General features: G+C 45.6%; 1 protein-coding gene across 1 annotated transcript in view; it reads right to left on the bottom strand.

The window, feature by feature from the left end:
• Positions 1-6,087: 6,087 nt before the first annotated feature.
• Positions 6,088-22,932, bottom strand: part of Nwd2 (NACHT and WD repeat domain containing 2) — a 142,349-nt gene continuing 125,504 nt past the window's right edge. The window contains exons 4-7 of the mRNA XM_051164787.1: positions 21,044-21,247; positions 20,291-20,435; positions 14,039-14,628; positions 6,088-10,243 (exon numbers count right to left, since the gene is read on the bottom strand). Coding sequence (XP_051020744.1) covers positions 6,311-10,243; positions 14,039-14,628; positions 20,291-20,435; positions 21,044-21,247 — 4,872 coding nt within the window. The 3' untranslated portion in view covers positions 6,088-6,310. The remainder of the gene's footprint in view (positions 10,244-14,038; positions 14,629-20,290; positions 20,436-21,043; positions 21,248-22,932) is intronic.

Raw genomic sequence — 22,932 nt, 5'->3', positions numbered from 1 at the left:
ATCTGACTTGCAGACAGTGAGTTCTGTTCCACACCTGTCCTCCCCTAGCATGGTCCAGTCAGCTCTTGCTAACTCTCTTTTATGCATTATCTAGTGAGTCTATCGGCAACCAGCCAATCACTCTAGTGATCACATTTAGAAACGAAATAGGTTCTTTAAGCAAGAACCCAGAAGCTCCCGATAGTCAGCGTCACTGGGAAATCATATGTCTGGGTACATGTTAGGGAGAGGATGAGCTCTGCTGAGGCTAGTATTCAGGTACTAAAAATCAGAGCCCTTTCTAAGAAACATAGGCAGTGGGTTCTCGGGGCACCTCACTCCAGGGGCACTTCGCTCCAGGGGCACCTCTGCCAGGGGCACCTTGCTCCAGGGGCACCTTGCTCCTGGGGCACTGGGCTCCAGGGGCACCTCCACCGGGAGCACCTCCACCAGGCAGTTCTCAGAGGCAAGCAGTCAGCACTCGCTTTGTCCTTGGGCCAAGACTGGCTCCCGACAGCAGCACTGAGAACACAGTTTTCAGGTCCTGAGAAGTGCAGGGTCTGAAGTCAGGAAACCCTTCCATTTTTAGGAAAATAAAATGTGCTCGGAGTGACAAGCAAGATTTTTTTTTTGTTGTTTTTTTGTTTCGTTTTAAATTCCAGGCATGTAAAATTTTCTTTGGAATATAGTGAACATGGGCTACATCTACCTGTAGAAATTATTAGATACCAAAACCTTCACCAGCAATGAGTTCCTTGGGGCATGAAATAAACATCTATTTGCAGAATAAGTGAAGGAGCAGGATCAAAAGATGGGCAGAGGGAGTGAGCTGGACAGATGACCCACAAGTCACCTTCCTGTACCTGTCACCTCTGTTTCTTCTCAGCGAGCCTTGGAGCTGGCTGATTACTGAGTCTTCATAATTTACAGAAACCCAAACAACCCAGAAGTCTCCTAAATGATGGACTCTCCATATTGTTCCGGATATGTGCCCTGGGGCAGGCGGTTTTATGGGAAGGGCTAGCAAGGTGTTTCAGAAACACTGGTGTTTAGATGGAGAAAGCCTATTGTATCTGCCTTAAAACAGCACGAACTGGAAAATCATATGGGAGGAAAAACTCCAGCAAAAATAGACGCTACCACCGTAATACACAACTACTCGCATTTCTTGTTTACTCATCCCTACAAGGTTTTCTTTTCTCCAGTGGTCATTTCTTGTCACCATAGCTGAGTAACAACCACCTAAGGCACCCACCCACAGGCCACCACCAACAAACACTCTGGCATAAACAACTAACACCTTTTCTTTAATTTGAGGCGTCCCCTGGAACACCCACTTCCTCTACATTCGTGGCCACGACGGAAAAGAAAACGTTCGGAGTCACTATTTTGCTTTGCATCTATGATTAATTACAGTTCTGGGAGTGGGTAAAGGCCCCACGGATACCTGCTTGGTATTACTGAAGAACTCTACATTAGTGATTTTATAAAAATCCCACCATCGGTGCTATCCAAGCCACGGAGACCCGGGTGACCGACCTGAGAGATACTTGTCTATTAAATATTTACAGCGTGCGACCATTTAGCCCTTTCCTTTTGGCGCCCACTTTCCTAGTCCCAGGCCCTTGCGGGTCACTCCAGAGTCGCTGTCCCTCCACGCACCCTCACCCTCAACCTCGCCATCGCCATGGACCCAATCCCAGAACCCAAGGACATTTCAAAGAAAGGGCGAGGGCGGTCAAATTCCCTTCCCGTTTTATTCAATAAAAAGCCCTCGGATGCTTAAATACGGCGAACTCCGTACACAGGCAGATGGAAAACTCTCTTGCAATCTGTCGGGTTTAAGTTCCCAGGCACCGCTCGGAGTCACGAATTGGGAGTTTAAAAACCAAACAATTTTACACAACTAGCACTGGCGCCCTTAGTTTGGCAACCTGTTCCTCGTCGTCCGCGCGGTTGCTTCTCTTCCCGCGCCCACTAGGTTAAATTCCCCTGAAGTCATCAATCCACGGCTGGCCTCGCCTCGTTCCTCCCCGTGTCTCCTCAGGAGAAGGAGGACCGAGAACTAAGAGCGACGGAGGAGCGAAGCGGGCACTCCTGCCCAGGACCAGTCCTCCTCCTCCCCGAGGAGCCCGACGCGGCCAGGGGCGCTGCTTACCTGCGGCGGAGCGGCGGCTCCAGAGTCGCGGTACCCATGGCTTCGCGGGCCTCGGGCGTCCGCGCTGGGACACGCGAGTGGGTCAGTGTGGAGCCCGCCGCGCTGCAGCCATAGCCCGGCCGCGGTCATTGGGCCGGTGCGTCACGTGGGCGGGCAGAAAGCGAGCCTCCCCGCCATGGGTAACCCTTTACCTGCGCCCTGGCCCGCGTGCGCAGGCTGCAGGGACAAGGGGACTTCTCGTGACCTTGAGTAAAGGGTCAGCGAGCCAGCACGCTTTAGCTGCCAGATTAAGCGCTCACTGCTTGTCGCCTGCCTAATGGCTTGGACAGACAGCACAGACGCCGCTGCGACGGTCATTCCCAGGGGCTACGCGCTTGCCTGCATCCAAAAGGCCATAATGGGACGGGTGAAAGAACCCTGGTTCCAGATCCCTTCCCTTGTGGTGTCAGAATGTGGGACTCTCCATCCAACACACTTTACCTACGGAAGCTGGAGAACCGGTGGCTGAATTCTGAAATTCAGCTTAAAGTTTGGGTCTTCTTTCCACCTGACCCAGAAGCTGTGGCGTTTGCCAGGAAAATGTGTGAAGCAACTGCGCCATCTAGCTTACTGGCGTTCCTCCGCTTGCAGTGAGAGGATAAAACCGAAGGCTGGAGAAGGAACATCCCGAGATCTACTTTTTCAAGAATGTTCGAGTTGGAGATGCCCGCTGTCTCCAGAGGCATTTGCCACACTCTATGGGAGAACACTCAGTGGCTTTCAGTCCTTTTCTCTTGCTAAAATAGCTGTGCAATTTCAAATGGTAGATTTATGAGGGAAATTATACGAAGGAAAAAAAATTCTTGTCACAATAAATGACGCTCAGGTTCAACTTCCAGCCTTGTCAGGAATTTCTATGGGGATACTGGTCCATTTATATATGAGTTAGGTTATTCTGATCACAAAGGACTTTGAAATTTGTCTTGGGAGAAACTTTGAGGTTCATCTCAGCCATAAAGAGAGGAGGGTAGTTTTCTTTAAATCTTGGATTTTTGAAGTTTTTTTGTGTGTTTGTTTTTTTGAGAGTAGTTGTTTTGTTGAGAACTACGTATAAGGTTTCATCCAATTGTTTACAGCACCGCTGATGTTGCAGTGTTTAAAATGATCCTTTTTTGGGGTGGTAGTGGTGCATATAGGAATTCTCAAGCCAAAGGTGTGTGTGTGTGTGTGTGTGTGTGTGTGTGTGTGTGTGTGTGTGTAGGTATCTGGGGAGGTTCTCTTAGGTCTTGCTCACTCACCTGGGAATTTGTGAGTGAATCTACTCCTAGGCCATTACCTGCTCCAGCCACAAGAGGAAGTGTCCTGTGTACACAGATAACTTATTTTCTCTCTATTTTCTTATTAACTCTGAACTTCTAGAGGGCAAGAGCTATTTTATTTACCTCTGTGTTCTTGGCACAATTTGTGATTAGGTAAATATTTGTTGACTGAATTCATTAGCTATTTCTGAATACTGGAGAAAAAACAAACAAACAAACAAACAACAACAACAAAAAAAACCAAACTCAGGCGCCTTCGATGACTTCTGGTAATCTTTAGTAAACCAGTAAATACCTTAGAGGTTACTGTCACCAAGTGACTACTGGCTACTGGATTCTTTCTTTTGATGTGCTTTGAGAGTTAACAGAGATGCTGTTGATAAACTGGGACCATGTCCACGTTCTTTATTGCTAAGTGTTCTCACTTATACATGTGAAGTGAAAATAGTGCCAAACTCAGAGGCTGTTGTGCAGATGCCATGGCTTTGTGCCTAGACAGCTCCTGGTATAGTTCTGGTGCAGCCCCTGGGACTTAGTAAATTTGAATAATCCCTTATGGCCAGCCTCGGTGATGAAAAACCAGCAACACTCAGGTTTAAGTAGCTCATTTTTTATTCGTACAAACCATACATACACAAGACTTATATCATTTGAACACCGAAATAATTGTCTAGTGTAACAACTCTGTAACAAAATTTAACTAAATGTAACATTTATGAAAATATAAATCTCTGATTGGGGAATTCATCCCAACGATACAAAGTTTTACATTAAAAACATTCAATATGAGCTATCAGTTGCAAACGCACTAGGAAAATCATTCAAGTCACTTGTAGTCCTCTAGTGGTCTTTACACGGAACACTCACACACTACATTGAATTCATCTAGGGATTTAATTGTTAGAAATGTATGGCATGGGGACAGGAAGAAGAGTGTGTTGGTGAGGAGCTGAAGGAGTGGACTCCAGATCATGGGACTATGGACCTCAGCTGGCCTTGGGCTCCCACCTACTAGCTGGTGGCTAAACTAGGAGGGACACGCCGGAAAAAAAGTGTTTCACCGCGGAGTAGGATGTTGACACTTCTAAGTGCTTACATGTGAAATCCTTTCACCAGTGAAACACAATCGACGTGCATTTCCTACGGGTTTCTGTCATTTTCTCTTGCCCATCGTGCCAGAGATTAAGATGTCATTGTGTAATGCTTTTCTCATCATGCTCCTGGCATCCCCACCAGGGTAACAGGCTGCAGCAGAGCCCATCGCCTCCTTTATTTTGGAGTCCACAAAAAAAAAGAAACCAATTACACCGTAAGGCTACAGGTGAGGCTACAGGAGCGTGATGAGTTAGAAGCAGAGCTGGGATGAAAATAAAGCCAGCTCCTTGTTCACTGTTCCAAAAATAAAGCCAGCTCCTTGTTCACTGTTCCAAACAGCTTCCACTTTCAAAGACAATCAAATCAACCACCACTACTGACCCCTGGGGAAAGGTCTTTTAGAACATGCCACATGGAGGACCTGGAAGGACGAAAATCACTTCCACCTTCTGAGATATATTTTCCTTTAAGTTGGTGAAGTAATTAAAAAAAAAAAAGTCATAGTTTCTGCTTTGAAGTGGGAAGCCTGGGAAAGTCCTCAGTCTGGACGTGGACAGGTAAAGAAGCATACGTACAGTGTGTGGAAGTAAGAAACTGGTTACAAACAGGGCGGGTAAGAACCTTTGGACGTCCTTAGGATGTGTGGGATCTTTTAGCACAGAGACAGGCATATTCAGTTTGTCCCAGAGTATTTGGTCATTTATCTGCATTTTACACAGCAGAGAGGAGGAAGGAGAGTAAGGCAACGTCACCAGTGTTTCTGAGATGGCGTGTCTAAAAGCTTGCTTTCTGTTACGGTACTGCAGGGGTCTGGGAAACCGAGGCTTCCAAACAACTCACTGAAGAGTACAGACTCTTGTTGGTACAGTGAAAGAAAGGAACAGGTGTCTTGACTAAACCTGTCATGCCCCTCCTAGAATTCTTTACACGCAGCACAAATGTGCGCCTCAAGAAAAAGGTGTGGAAAGATTGTGATTTATTATTAAGTGGGTTCTTCTGCAACCCAAGAAAGAAACAGTTTAAAAATGATATACCCCCTTACACAAAAACCCTTGCATGCAGTCATTCGTTGTGAGTGTATTTTAGTGAAGACCAACTCTCCATATTCGGTAGCCCTATAATAGTGGTCCCAGTCCCAGTCCCAGTCCGTCTGTTCACCATCTCACACGTTTTATGTGCTGTCTTGGAAAACCTGAACACATGCGGACATCTTCCTTACACACTTTTGCACCTTTAGACCTCTTGTGTTTACACAGTTGTCAGGATCGAGAGGAGATATTAAGGCTGCATTTTGCTGTCATAACCCCATTCAGAGTCAAACAGTTCTCCGCCATCATGATTTCAACTGGCTTCTGTAGAACTAATTCTAGTCCAACTGGTCTACCTAGACTCTAGCCTCCCTCATCTGAATCAATATAGTGAATTGTGCTGGTTCTTATTACACAGCAAATTTAAGAGATTTCTATCCTCCTTTTTCTAGGTGAAATGGCTATTTCACTATCACTTCTGGAAGGTTTTTTTTTTTTTTTTGTTTGTTTTTTGTTTTTTGTTTGTTTGTTTGTTTTACACTTTTCTAATACATTTGGACAAAAAGATGGCACCCAAGTTGAGTCTCATAGTTTTGTTCCTTTCATGAAGGTATTAGTAAACTGAGAATTCTGGCATCTTTCCTGCTTTTAAGAAACGGGCAGCTTATCATTTATGACGCAGAAGATGCACTTTCCTTTTTTTCAGTTGTATGTGGATTATGTGTTTTTAGTTAAGCAGGATAAACATCATCTCAGTTATCTGGTGTGTAGCTGTGGCCCCGGGATTCTAGGGCAGCACACACCCGATCATAACAGGAGTTGTGTTTCTTGGAGGGTGTTGCCTCATTGGACTCAGAGGAGTCACTCACTGTGATAGGACTGTCTCTTGCAAAGACCTCAGTGGACTCTCGCCACAAGCAGTCCACAGACACTTTAAAGGAGTAACTGTTTGACTTTGGCCTGGATGTCTGTGTTGTACTGTTGAAAATCTGTCTGCTATTCGAAGTGGCAATCTTGATTTTCAGTGCAGCGTCTACACGGTCCACGACTGTGTAGATTCCTATACTCCCATCATCAAAGCCAACGATGATGTTCAGGTGTCTCTGAGAAAGTGCAAGAAAAGTTGGCGTTTTGTAGAGGGAACAAGCACCGATGTTTTTGCCATCAGCTAGTCTCATTACAATTAAGCTAGATGTCGCATCATTTTCCTCCTCCTCCTCACCATTGCGGAAACAAATATATACCAGGTAGCGACCATCCCGGGAGAGCTTCTGCCTCCAGATGACTCCAGAGGCGTGAACTACCCGTAGTTTCCCATTGTGTAAGTCCAGTACATTGATATTTTCATCTCCCCGGGATATAATGCCCAGCTTCCCATTGGGAGAAATTTCAAAATCCTCCAGGTTTTTCAAGAAGTTGCTTGGAAGCTGCACACGTCGACAGATCACTTCCTCAGTCAGACTCCAGATGTTTACAGTCTCAGCGGAGGTGATAAATACGACGATATCAGGACAGTCGGGGATCAACTTAAAATTCACAATGGTGATCCCATCTTCGCAGCAGAATTTCTTGGTGATACTGCCAGTCCAAAGACTGACTGCCAGCACTTTGCTTTTTGTCATTCCCACCACGAAGGTGTTGGCGGAGGTAATAAAGGCGTTTTGCAAAGTGGTCAAGATGTTGCAGACCCTGTGGCCTGTGGCCAATCTCCAAACCCTGGAGGCATTTTCCTCACACAGAGAGACCACAAACTGGTCGTTGTGTGTGATCAGCAGCTGAGAGATTCTTTGCCCATTAATTCGGAAGAGGTTTTCCCCACTGTTGGTGTGCCAGACGTACTGGCTGCTTTTGTCATCTGATGTCACCATTATGTCTCCGGTGGATGTTAGCACACAATGTTCCACTATTCCTTCATGCTTAAATACTGCTTCAATGAATCCACTGCTGAAGTTCCATTTATGAACACAATCAGAGCCATCGAGAGAGTAAATGATTTCCCCTCTGGCAGGCAACACCAGGCTCTGGATGGGTTTGCCAGTTTTATCGATGTTGGACATTGCTGTGATTATGTCTATGTCCCAGATGGAAAGAACACCGCTGGTTGATAAAGACAGTAGCATATTGTGGTGACTAGATTTTACCAACTTAACTATGGTACCTGAGATTTCCTGCAGGCTTGCCATGCACTGTCCTGTGTCCCGCCTCCAGAAGAACACGGCTGGGGTGTTCTCCATGGTTGCAATGATACAGTCTCCGTTTTTGGATAGCACAGCAGATATAAAGCGCTCGTTGTGCCTGGCTCTGAACTTCTCAGCTACCTTCCACATGCCCGTGTCTAAGAGCTCAATGCTGAGAGCTTTACAGAGCAGAATTGCGCTTTGGTCCTCCGAAAGCTCAATGCTCACCACTTCACTGTCTTCTTTTCGGCAGTCAAAGTCTTCGGTCAGCTGGGGGTTGGATATGTCCTCTGTATTCCACACAGAGAGGCTTCCCTCACTATCTACCATGACCATTTCTTGAGCCGTATCCAAGATGAGAAGGAACTTTACAAAGCCGCCGGAAAATTCTGACGTCACTGTACATAACTTTTCTCCACTCCCTAAGTGGAAAATGGTGGTATTATTGAGGTACTGGCCACAGAAGGCATACACCCCATCCAGGGAGCACTGGACACAGGTCACTTCATACCAGCAGTGGAACTGGTAAAGGGGCCACCCATAGAGCAGATCAATGACGGTGACATCTTTGCTGGCCTCCAGCCACGCCAGGGCATGGTTGACAGAGAGTGTAAACCCATTGATGTAGGTGGAGCCACTGCCATGCTTGGTCCCTTTGATTTCCACCTCAGACAGCAGGCAGGAGTTGACATTGTCATAAACCAGCAAGGTGTTGTTTGTCGTGGCAACCACAAGGTACTTCTCATCGCTGGTGAGCTTCATGCCCAGGATGACAGACTGGGCTGTGGTGATTTGCCGGAGCAGCTGGCGAGTTTCTACATCCCACGTGCTGATGGAGCCGTTTTCTAAGGCCGTGAGAACAGTGCTAGGGTTACAGGTGGGGAGGATCTCTGTGACATGTAGGTGGCTGGATGCTAAGGGGAGACGCTCAGGGCTGTATGTCACATCCATGGACGAATGAAGAGGAACAATGGAGCAGTATTTGGGTCCATCCTTGTCACATTCTAGGAGAAGGTGTCGGAGTTTGGGCAGGGAACTCACGACAGGCAGGAGCCTTTGCTGAAGCTCTGCTGAAAGGGAGCCCGGGGACACAATGACCTTGTTTCTGATGCCTCGGAGGGTGCTGGCCAGGAACTTCAACTCCTTCTCCTGTGAGTAGTTGTAAGCCAGTTCTATGTCAGCAAGCACTTTGTCAAACTGGCCAATTTTGATCATGGTGTAGAGCCAGCTGAAGTTCATGATGATTCCGTACAGCAGGTCATCCGTTTTCCCACACCTTGTCAGATGGTACAAGAGCTCAGACATTTTCCGGTGATTGACAAAAAAGATGTCAGGCTCTAGTGGGTTGCACTGGAAAACCCAGGGCTGGTCAGGGGCTTGCCTGTCAAAGGACGCTTGTTCCATGAAGTGCTTTTCTTCCTCAAGCAGACTTCTGTTCTCTAAGTCGAGGCAACCGTTCAGATAGGGGTCTTCCAGGCAGAAAGCTTTCCTCCGGCCTCCTGACCACACCCCTAGAAAATAGTCGGCCAGGATTGTGTGCATTTCACGGAGGTTGCTGTCCTCCTGCAGATACAGCTTCTGAGCTATGAGCTGCAGGTGTCTGTTGGCCCAGACTAAGAGCGTGACGTTCTTCACGTGCCTTTCTATTAAGTATCCGTTGAGGCCCTCCTTGAGCCGTGCGATGTACAGGTAAGGTACTCGTAGGGGATTGCTGGGTCTGGTGTTTTCATTGAGTTCGCTCATAACGCTGTTGTCTAGGGCTAACACGTCCTCCAGTTCCATCTCACTCAAACCCATTTTGGCCATGGTGATGTAACCCAGAGCTCTGGAGACCAGTTTCTGACCACACTTCTTCTCCAGGGACAAGAATAAGTGCTCTATGCTTTCATGGACAGTCACGCAGAGGGAGGATTCATCCACATCCTTGTGAGATCTCCAGTGTCTCACCTCCCTGAAAGTTAGGTTCACGAACATAGGCAGCGTACACTTGGAGAAGGCATTGTTTACGTAAATCTGCTGGCCCGATGTGACCTTCCTTTTGACCCTCAGCAGCTGGTGTTTGAGGACCTGACTGCACATCTTCCTGTCCCGAGGAATCAGCTCGATGTAGTTGTTTTCTTCGTGGATAAGGCACCTTAGTTTCTGCAGGATCCCATGCTTGTTGGGCAGTGTGGAGAGGACAATCCGTACGAAGCGGGGAAGGTGAGCAGGTAGCCACCAGAGCTTCCTAGCATCGTCACTCTCTGAGAGCTGCTCTAGGGCGTCGAATATTATCACCAGAGGTCTCTGCAGTGAAGACTCATTCAACAGGTTTATGAATAAGTCACGAAGGTCGTGGATCTTCTTAGGAAAGCTCTGAACCAGACACCGGTAGTTGACTGCCAGCTGTTCACAAACACTTAGAAGGAGTGTCCTCAGATCAATACTCATGTCTGTGGTCCCTAGGAATCTCACAATGACAACCGGGTCAGAGTCTGGACCTGTGTCTTCGTGGAGCCAGCCATAAGCCTAAAACATATGAGCAGAGTTTAGAACAGCTGTGCCTTTACACAGTCATAATCAACAAGGTTCCCCTTTAGAGCTCAGACTACTAGCAGCAATGCAGAAAGAATCCCCAATCAAAAAAAAAAAAAAAAAAAAAAAAAAGGACAAATCACCTGGGAAGGGTAAGGTGCTGCCACAAAGCTCAAGTGCAGATATGTAGGTGGGACTCACGGGCGGTAAAAACCACCTTCTAAACTGTAAGGAAATACTTGTTCGAATTCTAAAAACCACAGAGCATTCAATAACCATAAATCTGAATACATAGTCTGGTCATTTTTCTTCTAAATCCCTAACTTTTGGTAGTTGATAGCACACAGTATATACTTAGTGTTTCTTTAATGGCCCACTTAAGTAATGATTTATAAGTTACACAGAGTAAATGTTTTCACTAATCGAAGATATATAATTCCATACATGGCTGACCAATTTTTAGTTATTGGAATGCAATAAAATATTCGCCACCAATATTATACTGAATAGAACCTTTTGCAACTGAAGTATTTTTGTGATTCTATAGGGTCATCCTTGTGATTATTAATTCCACCACAAAGATCTATATAACTCGAGACAAGAGAGATGGCTCTCAGTTCAGAGTGACTACTCTTGGTTTCTAGCATCCATATCACTTGGCTCACAACCATTGGTAAGTCCAGCTCCAGAGACCGGCACCCTCTTCTGGCCTCTGAGTGTATATACACTCAAGTTCACATACCCATACACAGACCCATATGCAAATGATCTCTCTGAAGGGCACAACGGTTGACAGTGATATTAATAGGAGAGGAAACTGAGGCTCAGGCTAGACCACTAACGTGCTTCGAGCTGAATGGTCAGTAGAAGCAAAACTGGAGTAGAAGCCATGTCTGATTTTTCTTTCTATGTGCCCTCCCTCCCTCCTCTCTTTCTCCCTTGCTTCCTTCCTTTCCTGTAGAACTAAGGGGATACAGAATATAAGAAGGTCGGATCTTTGAGCTAGTTCAGATTAAAAACAAAGTAAGATTCACGGTCTATGCATGTGAGTTGGTAAGTGGCTGAGCACAGGGGGCTCTGTGCTACTTCCTTCTGTTGTTGGAAGCTGCTTCTAGGGAGGCCAGCCATGCCATGCACCAACTGCCCACTGGGGGCTGATCTCTCCTATGCTGAGGCTGCTGTCTCTGGTGTCTATGGGGACTGCCCTATAATTACCAGCTGGGCTCACAGGAGACAAGCATGAGATGCCTGTTGGAAAGAAAGACAAGGGACCATGAAAATTCTTGCTGACACATAGCTTGCCACTCACCAGTAGAGACAAGTGGCGAGAAGGGGCAAAGAAACCGGTATGCAGAACCCTGGACTGGTTATACACACCACACACACACACACACACACACACACACACACACACACACACACCTGAACCAGATCTCCAGAAGACAGAGAGCGTTTCCATCACTCAAGATGAACTTTGCACGATGAGCACCCTGCAGAGTAGAGCGGCTTCTCTGTGTGAGCACATTAGCCTGCCACATGCAATCTGGGACCTTGCACGCACACGGAGACACACCACACGAACCTCCTGCTCAGTCGTTTCAACAATATTTGTAACGTTCCTTCCTCAGGAACTTTTCATGTGCCCCTCGCACAGTCATGTGAGAAATATTCCTGAAGTTTGAAGATACATATGCCAAACTAGTCAAACCAGAGATTAAAGTTCCTCTCCCCCTCTCTCTCTCCCTCGTGCCCTCTCTCTTGATTTATTCTGATAGGACACAGTGCCTCAGGTCAGGTCTCTACTTCACCTGGTACTTAACTAAAGAAATGGTTGCATCTTGTAAGGGAAGGAAGCAGCTGAACATGATGGTCTAAGGCATGGCAATCAAGGTGAGATTTAGCCACCCTACTCTCACCTGTTAATTTGCTTTGCTCTCAAAAAAACCCAACCGCCACAGCAGGGGCGATGCAGCCAACCCTGTTTTTGTCCTCATGGTGACCAGTGTGATGTTGTGCAGCCTATGACAGACTATAGGACGACACAAGCAGTGGGTGAAGGCCCCACCAGACAGTGTCGGTGCTGAGCAACCATCGGACCGGCAGAAGCTTCCCATTTTAACTCCACACGTAAAGGGTCGAGTTCAGTATAGTTTAGGCTGGCATTTTAAAGTGAGGTCACAGAACCTCAGGGAGGCCTAGAGATTCTGAAGTCACGAGCGACATCACACCTTCAGCCTGCAAAAAGGGCTGTGTGTGTGTTGGGGTGGGGGCGGTCAAGAAAAAGTTGAAGATGAAGACACCATAGGTCTCACCACTTATCCTCCTCACCCTCAGAGGAGAAAAGATAACCATGCTTCACTTTTAGCCAGAGAAAGCGACTTCAGCAAAGACTTTTGAGGACCCTGTGAAACCAGAGGACATGGTGCCTGATGACATCTGAGAGGCACGACACCGAGGGACTGGCTGGGAAACAGATCTGAGGGAAGAGTGAAACAGAACTGTTACCGTGGCCTGGATCTGAGGGCCTAGGGTTCCGAGGGCCAAAGAGTAGCTGGGTATCTATCTTCCATGAAGCCGATGTGAAGTACCGAGAAGTAGGAGACTGTAAGGCTCGGTGTTCTTCCTGTCCCAGGGCTTGCCTGAGGAATTTGCTGGCCTGTGGAGAAGGTCTTACCCCCAAAGACTCTAGAAGTTTCTTGTTGAGTGTCTAGGAGGTGATAAAGCAATGAACAAGAAAAAGATGTGCTGCCCCATGTCTAGAGAGCTGTGGTGAGAGACAATCAGTGGTCCAGGTTTTGGGGATGCAGGAGGAGAAGGAGAAACTTCTGGAAAGGAAGCAGCTTTTATTGCTTATTAAAAGGTTAGCACCCACTCACATCAGCTTGGGTCATGTGAGAACTTTGCAGTTGCCTTGCCTTCATATACCCACTACACTACAGCTCATTAGGGATTATAAATGTGGGCAGGTCTCACGTACCCTGATGCCTCACATTTGACCATGTCCCCTGGAGGGGGAGACCTGGTGGCACTCAGAGGAAGGATAGCAGGTTACCAAGAAGAGACTTGATACCCTATGAGCATATACGGGGGGAGGTAATCCCCCTCAGGAACAGTCATAGGGGAGGGGAATAAGGGGAAAATGGGAGGGAGGGAAGAATGGGAGGATACAAGGGATGGGATAACCATTGAGATGTAACAAGAATAAATTAATAAAAAGAAATAAAAAAAATAAATGTGGGCAGGGCTAGGAAAGGAGGGAGGACAAAGTGCTGTGTCTATAAAGATGTCCATGTTCCCATACCCATAGTGTGGGGGAGGGCTTGACTGTGGTAGGCCTCACATGAAGGTGAAGAATACAGACCAAAGTGCTAATTATCACCATAGATGGCACATACTTCTTGTTGGACTGAGACTGATTTAGTGACTAAAGAAACTGAAAGATGAGTTTTTGCCTGACAGGATGAAAAGCATTTTCAAGAATGAGTTCCCCCTTTCATCCAAATGACGGGGGTGAGTTAGAATAGTGAGTGACAGAGTAAAGTAGTTTTGTAGCTGTGTCCCTTGCATCTTGTTCTCACAAAACAGCTGTTACACCAGTTTAAAAAAAAAAAAAAAAAAAAAGAAAAGAAAAAGAAACCCGGAAGTAGCCATCCCAAAAGTCTAGTTATAGTTCAGATACCAAACATAGAAAATGAAAATTGAATTTGATCAAGTTATTATTTTCCCTAAAGAAAAATATTTCTACAAACAGAAGGGAAAGAGTAGATTAAAAAAAATATATATATATACCTTTTTTGCAACTTCAGCTAGCAGCAGTGTCTTCCCAGTGCATGGTCCACCATACACAACGAGAGGGTTGATGTGCCCGGTTTTGCTTGGAAGGATGTATTGATGTAGGATGCTTAGCGATTCGCATTTGTATTCATAGAAGGAGGCGTACGTTTTACATAGTGAGGAGTGCTGCAGGATCTCGTCATACAGTGTGTCCGTCTCGGTGTCAAAGTTCTGCTGCACTGTTGCCTGAATTATGTCAATCATGTCCTCATAAAATTGCTTACCAAGTCCTTCTATGTAATGGTTTTCTATCTCTTGGGAGTAGCCCAGTTTCATGTCGCAGTGAGTGACAGATGTGTACACTCTCAAGTTGGAGGACGCGACGATGGTCGGAATGAATTCATCCCTGAGTCTTATCAGCTTCTCCTGAGCTTCTGGGTCCCGGGTGACTCTTGGGTCTGTTCCGGTTATGTCCATGTATTTTCCCATCTCTGGGATTTTCACAAAGCGCTCGATGTTAGCAATCTTCCGGATGTAGCACACACACTTCTTTAGGAATGCTGGGGTTTGCTTGCCCAGAGCAAAGTCAAACTCATCCTCGATAGCTGGAAGAAGATAAGATGGAGTTTACTGCCTTGAATTGGGGTGCCATGTGCCCTGATTCCCAATACGTAGTTAGCTCCTACTCCCTTTGGGGGGGTTACTTGGCTTATAATTTGTAGTGATGCAACCTGTGGAACGTTTTAATATTAGCCTTTTCCTAAGCAAGTAGAACCTAGGTGGATATATTTTTTTTTCATAAAATATTTTATTTCCCTCCCAATGGGAAGGAAAAGTTGAAAACCAGCCTGATGAAGCAAGCATGCCAGGTTCTTAGTGATGTTTTGAAGATTTAAGTTTAATTTCCCTCCCCAATTTCAGTACTTTTAAATGTGGAAACAGCAGGGTCCCTGTGGGGCAAGGAAACATGGAGGCAGCTGAGTAACATAGTTTATTTCCTGGTTCCTAGCCAGGCACCCCTTTACGATATAGAGCAGTCCTTTTGTTTGAGGTGTATTGTACCCTAGACAGATATGCTGAAGTAGAAATGAAAAACACCGTATCTTCAAATAAAACATAACTGTGTTCTGAATTCTTATCACTCTTAACAATCCACAATACTGCTCCATCCCATGGCTTCAGAAAGGTATAGAAAATGACTTTGTATGGGACCTCATCTCTCCTGAACTGAACCACAGATGTCTTATAGTACCCAGAGGCTCACAGAAGGAAGTGTGCTTTGTAAGTCCCCCCTCCCTCCCTCCCTCCTTTCTATCCTGTTTCTCTCCCATCCTGGTTTAGACTTCTTATCAGCTAGACAGAAGCCAGGGACAAGTGGGAAGAGGGGATGTCAACAGAGAAAATGCTTCCATCCAATTGGCCTGTGGGTAAATCATTCTGTTTAATGATCGGTGTGTAGGACCCAGCCTACTGTGGGTGGTGCCATCCTTAGGCAGGTGGTCCTGAGTGGTATAAGGAAACAGGCTGAGCATGCCTGGGGAGGGGAGTAAGCAGCACTCCTCCATGGCTTCTGCATCAGCTTCTGTCTCCAGGTTCCTGCCTTTAGCTCCTGACTGAACTTTCTTCTGATACCAGGAGGAATGGCTCCCAGGAACTGTACAATGAAATAAGCCCTTTGCTCTTCAAGTTGCCTTTGGTGATGGTATTTATCACAGCAATAGAAAAGAAACAAAACCCACCTCCTTTTTACTTCTCATTCTCCCTCTGGCTCCCCCCTCCCCTTTCCTTCATCTTTCCTTCCAGAAATCCCCAATTCTTCTTTCAAAACTGACCTTTCTTTTTTTTTTTTCAAAATATTTTTGAAATTAATTTATTCTTGTTACATCTCAATGGTTATCCCATCCCTTGTATCCTCCCATTCTTCCCTCCCTCTCATTTTCCCCTTATTCCCCTCCCCTATGCCTGTTCCTGAGGGGGATTTCCTCCCCCTGTATATGCTCATAGGGTATCAAGTCTCTTCTTGGCAACTTGCTATCCTTCCTCTGAGTGCCACCAGGTCTCCCCCTCCAGGGGACATGGTCAAATGTGAGGCACCAGAGTACGTGTGAAAGTCATACCCCACTCTCCACTCAACTGTGGAGAATGTCCTGTCCATTGGCTAGATCTGGGTATGGGTTTGAAGTTTACAGCCTATATTGTCCTTGGCTGGTGTCATAGTTTGGGCAGGACCCCTAGGCCCAAATCTGCCTATCATAATGTTCTACTTGTAGGTTTCTAGGACCCTCTGGATCCTTGTACTTTGCTATTCTCCCATGCTTCTTTCATCTAGAGTCCCAATAGGACTGTCCCAGTTTCCTGGTAAGTGAAGGCTTTCGTGGGACATGCCCCTTGGGCTAGTATGCAGATATAAGTGAGTATATACCATTTGAGTCTTTCTGCTTCTGGGTTAACTCACTCATTATGATCATTTCTAGCTCAATCCATTTGTCCACAAATTTCAGGAATTCCTTGTTTTTAATAGCTGAGTAGAAAAACTGACCTTTCTTGAGCACCTGTTATGCACTATACATCTTGCTAGTTGTGTTCAGTAAAGGCTGAGAGAAAGCAGGCAACATTAAGAGAAGAAGCCAGCACTATGGCCAGACACTCTATACTTGTGCTCCCAACTCTCAGGGTTGTGTGCCGGTACCTAATCCTAGAAGCTAGCTGGAAGTGGGGCCTCTTAGTTCTGTGTCAGGAAGAGCATGCTAGGACAAGGGTCTGAAGACTGAGTTGGCCATGTACTAAAATAAAATTCAGTATGTTAGCTATAACATGAAGTAAAAATTCATCTCTCTCTCTCTCTCTCTCTCTCTCTCTCTCTCTCTCTCTCTCTCTCTCTCACACACACACACACACACACACACACACACACACACACACTCTATAACTACCAAAGAAGTTGAGGTCTTTCTTCTAAATAGTGGCTTTTTCTGGAATTTTTGTAATAGTATTTTTATCCCACAATGACAGCAATCAGTCAAAACCTTTGAGTTTAACAAAACAGACAAGTTTATAGACACAGGAGTTTAGTCCACGGTGCCGTGAGCATCAGTGCATTTTACAGTCTTTGAACCAGCCACGTTGGTTAAGGGGGCACATACTCAACCCTCCTTGTGGTCTTTTCTTTCACCGATGGGTTTTGCAATGCCCACTGTCCAAACGACCCTATTCAAACAACACGGGTCCAACTTCCTTTTATAGGAGATAGATAATAGAAGGTGTGAGGAGCTGGACATCAGGCGCTACAGAGGAAGCAGCCTCTGGCCCGTCTGTCTTCCAGCCAGCTGGGGAAAGTGTTGGTGAGTGTGCTGACATGATCAGGAAGGGAAAGGATGTGGTCTTTCTATCACTTTGTATCACATCTGTGCTATCTACCCACAATCTATCATTGATACCCAGAGATATACATTGTCACTTTGACCTGCAGAGAAAGCTGACTGTAACTGCCTGATATTACTGTCCACTCTGTGGAAAGAGGATGCTAATTAGGCGTGCTTGACCATAAGAGGGGATACAGATAAATCAAGATAGAAAAATCCACCTAAGCTTGGCCCAGGGGAGGAACGGAGGCTGTGCACACAGTGCCTGCAACAGTATAAACAAACCTGAATAAATGACCAACATTACACAAAGTCCACTCTCTAAATCTTGGAGGCAATGTGCACCTTTATGATTTGCGGGGGGGGCCTGTGTTCATAATTCCTGCTGAGCTTTAGCTCTGGGATTCCCTCAGATGCTGTGTTAAAGGTTTGTCCCCTGGAGTCCATTACTGGGAGGTGGCTGAACTTTCAAGAGGTGGGTATGGCCCAGCGGGAGGTCTCAGGTTGCATAGGGGGTGTATCTTTGAAGGGACTTACGGGACCCTAGGCTGTCACTGTTCCTCATTTTCATTACTCACCACTGAGGTGAATGGTTTTGCTGTGGTGTGTGGCCTACCACAGGCCCAAAGGCAGTAGACCAATTGATTGATCATGCCTGGAAGCTCCAAAACAGAACCAAAATAGACAATTTTCTCCCCTCAGCATTTGTGATAGCAACAGAAAGCTGCATACCAGAATTGCTGATATCTGCGCACACATATTCTTTTCCCTTTCCTTACTGGACATTGTCCTCACTTTCTGTCTTGGCACTTGCTTCAGTGGACGTCACTTTTAGAGGTCACAGCACCCAGGGCAGGTAACTTAGGAACAGATTCCCAGCCATTTTTATGTTTTCCAGAGTCTCACTATGTAGCTCAGGTGGCCTTGAACTCACACCCTTCCTGCCCCAGACTTACGACTAAGCCCTGTTGGGGGATAATCTGTTAAAAAAAAGCCCAGTGATGGTTCTCTTGAATAGAGAACTTAGGAAAGTGTTTTCCAGTGAGGTGTTTGACGATTGGAACAGTTCGATTATAAACAAGTGTCTTCCTTAACCTGCTGTCTTTTACATGAAGGACAGAAAAGTTTTCCTCTGGGCACTTGTTCTAACCCAGCGCATTTTAAAGAACTGAGTGGTTTCGTACTTGATAAAGGGGAGGAGCTAGGGCCTGGAAATGTATTAAGAGGTCCCACAGGAGCAAAGATAAAACATAAAGGCAGTACTTATTCCTGATGTATTTAATTTAGGCTCTCTCTCTCTCTTTCTCTCTCTCTCTCTCTCTCTCTCTCTCTCTCTCTCTCTCTCTCTCTCTCTCTCTCTCATCTCATCACTATATGGACCTGGCCAGTCAAGAACTCACTTACTACATAGAACAGGCTGGATTCAAATTCACAGAGATCCACCATCCACTGTCTCCCAAGTATTGGGATTAAAGGACTGAATCGCCAACCTTATCAAGTTTAGTATACTCTAAGGAAACTTAAAATAGGACCCAACTTCCTGATGGTTTCTTCTCGGAGTCACAAAAATGATTTCTAGATTTAAAAAACCATTTGAAGTATGTGTATTCAGTGATTGAAGGTCACGTGCTTTTTAGGTTTTTACAAATGGTTTTTGTTGTGTACCTATAAAAGTGTCATGATGCTGTTGCCACATTGGAACACAGTGTTGCTTACAACATCCTCAGCCCTCTTGTCATCCTCCTCAAACCCGACTTTCTTGCTGTTCATGAAGCCCCCAGAATAAAGCCTTGCCTGGGTTGAACATTCTAAGAGGCAGATTGATGGATTAAGGTGCTGTTTGTGGAGAAATGGAATGCTGCAGGTCCAGAGCCAATCTACGTGAGATTACCTTCAGCCCCAGAAATAGCCATTTATTGCCTACCTCTGCACTGACCAGACATCTTTTCAACTATCAGGAAAAAAAAAGTCTTTCTTTTTTGGAATGTGCATACAAACAGACCCTGAGCGTCTATTATTTAGAAGCTAAAAATGTTGTCAGGCAGCACTTCTGCCTACAGCAGGGATTCCCTGCTGTGCTGTAACCCACCTTCTTGATGTTTCTATCAGTGTATTTGAAAATGCCTTGATTTATTGCTTTCCTTTCTTCTGTAACTGTACGAGCTCCCGGAATTGGCTACCATGGTATTTGGAGGAACCTGAGCCTGGGTTCCAGGCTGTGGCTATTGACAGTTGGCTCCGGCGTAAGTCCCTTAGTCCCTTGTCTGAGAGCTGTACTTACTGTTGACCATCTATTCCCTCTGAGGGATTCTAACCAGTTGGTCCCAGGGCCTGGGATTCTCCACCTTAGATAGTCACTACACTGCTAACTCTGATTTCTTCCATCTTCTATCTCCAAAGGCAGTGCCTCAGCCCAGCACCCCTCCTTAGCTACCATTTTTTTTTTAATAACCATGTTTTATTCGTTACAAGCTAATTCGTTTCTGGAACAATCTTTCCCATTTATTACTTGGCAATCATTTGTTTGTCTCACCAAAGTCCATTTCCAGGGGAGGAGAGACTTCCCTTATCTGGTGCCGTCTCCCCCAGAGCTTGCCTCAAAGCTGACCACGACAGGTCCCCACACATCAGCTAGGAGACTAAGAGGGACTGAGTGGCTCAGCTGGCAAACAACGGTAGAGTCTTGGCTATTGTACCCAGCCATCTCTGAACTTCTTCTAAAATCCCATTTGCTAGAGAAGACTTCTGTGAGTTATCACTTGTCTTTCTGGAATGCGGAGGCATTTATCAAATTAACTGTACTCGGTACCGAGTGGGATTAAATGTAAAGACTCCTGAGATGGAAGTGGCGAATGCTTTCCTTTCTCACCCGTTTCTTAATTTTCTGAAGACACATGGAAATTACCTGAAAACAGGTACCTCTTAGCCTGGCTCTGTTTCATTTTACCCTGTTCATGAAGCAGTTTGACAGCAGCTTTAAATATTGTCTTGATTTCATCTGATATTTCTTGCCACGGCCTCTCAATTTCAGTGCTGGCAGAAGGCTGTGTCTAGGAAAAGGTGAAGGTGGAAGGTTAGTCTCAAAGTCATGAAAGATAAACCAGTATTTAAGAACAAGATTGGCATATGCTAATCCTACGGGAGCTGGCCTCTGCAGTGCCTCACTTCCATCACCTAGAAAGGAGGACTCAGTGGAGAGAAGCACCTTCAACAGACTGGCCTGTGTGCATGGCTGTGCAGCGCTGTTGTCACTGACAGTGGGTACAGGGGGCCCAGTGCACTGTGGGCAGTACTATCCTAGGCAAGTGATCCCAGGCTAGGAAAGCCAGCTGAGCATAAACCAGGGAGCAGGCCAGTAAGCAGCATTCCTCCATGCAAAGTTGGCAATCAGAACTAACCGGGCGGGAGGCAATAGGAGAGTTAGTATTTGGTAAGATCGTGGTGGAGTAATTTTGAGAATTAATAGGATAGGCAAATTTATAGATTCTAGGCATGGCTAATGCTGATCTGGGCCAACTAAATCATAAAGTTTACAGATTCCCCCCCTCCCCCGAGAGCGCTTATAACCGATGGACTTTCATTAGTATCATCTACAACAGATATACCCCAGAGAGAAGGAAAACCGCCTTACAGGGAAAGTCACAGAAGGCAGACTTACCGAGCTCTTGTTGCTTCTCGGCACCTCTAGCCTGGGTCTGAGGTAATAGGCTGCTGGTACCGCGTTCTCATCCCGGCAGTACCAATCTTCCAGTAACTTGGTCTCTAATTTTGCCTCTACAGCAGCATCCAAAATCATTTCAAACTCCGAAGCTTCAACTTCACCAGGGATCCGAATGTTCCCATATTTTTCACCCAAAAGTCCCTGTGTATCAACAAGAAAGTTCATTTTATATCCACGGCAGGGTGACACCCAGTAAGTATCAGTAAACAGTAAGACACAGTGTTAGGTCAATCTTTTTTCTTATCATTACAGTGTACACTTGATTTCATAAATAAAGTTAGGCCAACTATAATTGTAATAAGTTATTCAATATATTGAGAAACTAGTTTACATATTCTGCCAGACGTGACAGATTCAAAAGGCTTAGAGAAATCCCTCAAAGTTTATATAACAAAACAAAAGCTATTTTACTCTGAGATTTGTTTGTGACAAAGCAAAGTGCCAGACCTTGCAGAATTCCTAAAATACACAGCCTCTGACACAGGAATTGTTCTGCCAGTATGATGGCATGGCTACCAGCCCTGGATCCACAGAGCCAGAGAGGACAGAAGGCAATGCTGCTGGGCACTGTGATACTGCTAGTCCTAGTGAAACAATTCAAACATGCACAGAAAAAAATTGCCACCTACTAAACTGGCAAAAATCTCCACAGAAAAACAAGCCAAAAAAACAAAAACAAAAACAAACAAAAAACAAAACAAAACAAAAAGCCCCACCCATCTTCTCATTGCTATAGGAAAGCAAGGCAATAAATAACCATATGGTGCAAATGGACATGTGAAACAAGCCACTGTTTCCCAGAGCCCTAAGACTTCCCCATCAGACTAGAGAGTGGTTAGATCTAGGACCAGCTCCTTATACTTGCTCTGAAGATAGCCTGCCTTAGAGTCATCCCAAATACTTGTTAAAATGCAGGATCCTGAGTCTCTTGTCAGAGTTAAAACACTGCAGGGGAACAAGGGGGTAAGTCAAGAATTTGCATTTTATTACTGTTTTATTTTAATAATAATTATTATTTTAAAGCAAAGCTAGAACTTATTAAGAAAAGACTAATGTGGATTTAAATTTAAGCACAGGCAGAGAGAGAGAGAGAGAGAGAGAGAGAGAGAGAGAGAGAGAGAGAGAGAGAGAGAGAGAGAGAGAGACTGGAGAGAGAGACTGGAGAGAGAAACTGGAGAGAGAAACTGGAGAGAGAGAGAGAGAGAGAGAGAGAGAGAGAGAGAGAGAGAGAGAGAGAGAGAGAGAGAGAGAGAATGTGAAGGCAGCACAGACCCTGGAGTAGGTGTAGGTCTCTCAAGATAGTCAGTCTATAACTTGCTCCCCCCCCCCCCGAGATAGGGTTTCTCTGTGTAGCCTTGGCTTTCCTGGACTCTCTTTGTAGACCAGGCTGGCCTCAAACTCACAGAGATCTGCTTGCCTCTGCCTCGTGGAATGCTGGGATTACAGGCGTGCACTATTGTGCCTGGCTCAAAACTTGCATTTGAAAGTGAGGTTTCAAGCGAATCTCAGTTTCAGGAAGCTGTGCCTGTGTGCACTGTGGGTATTAACGGTTTCATGAATGATGGCTAGCAGGTGCTGAAGCGGAAGAAGCTGGGAACAGAATGGATCATTACAAAAATCGAAATCTACTTAAAAATAATTGTTTCGTTGATTGAAGCACCTGGCACCAAGCACCAAAGTCATTTGATCAATATAGTAAGGATAAATGGACCCTAAAGATGACTAAAGGAAAATTTTCCTAATTTAATTCAAATAATAAGCATATTCTAGGCACCTCCTACATAGTGCAACATAGAACTTTATGAAGTATCAGCATGCTGGATAGG

This window comes from Acomys russatus, chromosome 22, assembly GCF_903995435.1.
Source record: "Acomys russatus chromosome 22, mAcoRus1.1, whole genome shotgun sequence".
Taxonomy (NCBI): domain Eukaryota; kingdom Metazoa; phylum Chordata; class Mammalia; order Rodentia; family Muridae; genus Acomys; species Acomys russatus.
Note: the sequence above shows the minus strand (reverse complement) of the source record. Positions and strands in the feature narration are given on the sequence as shown.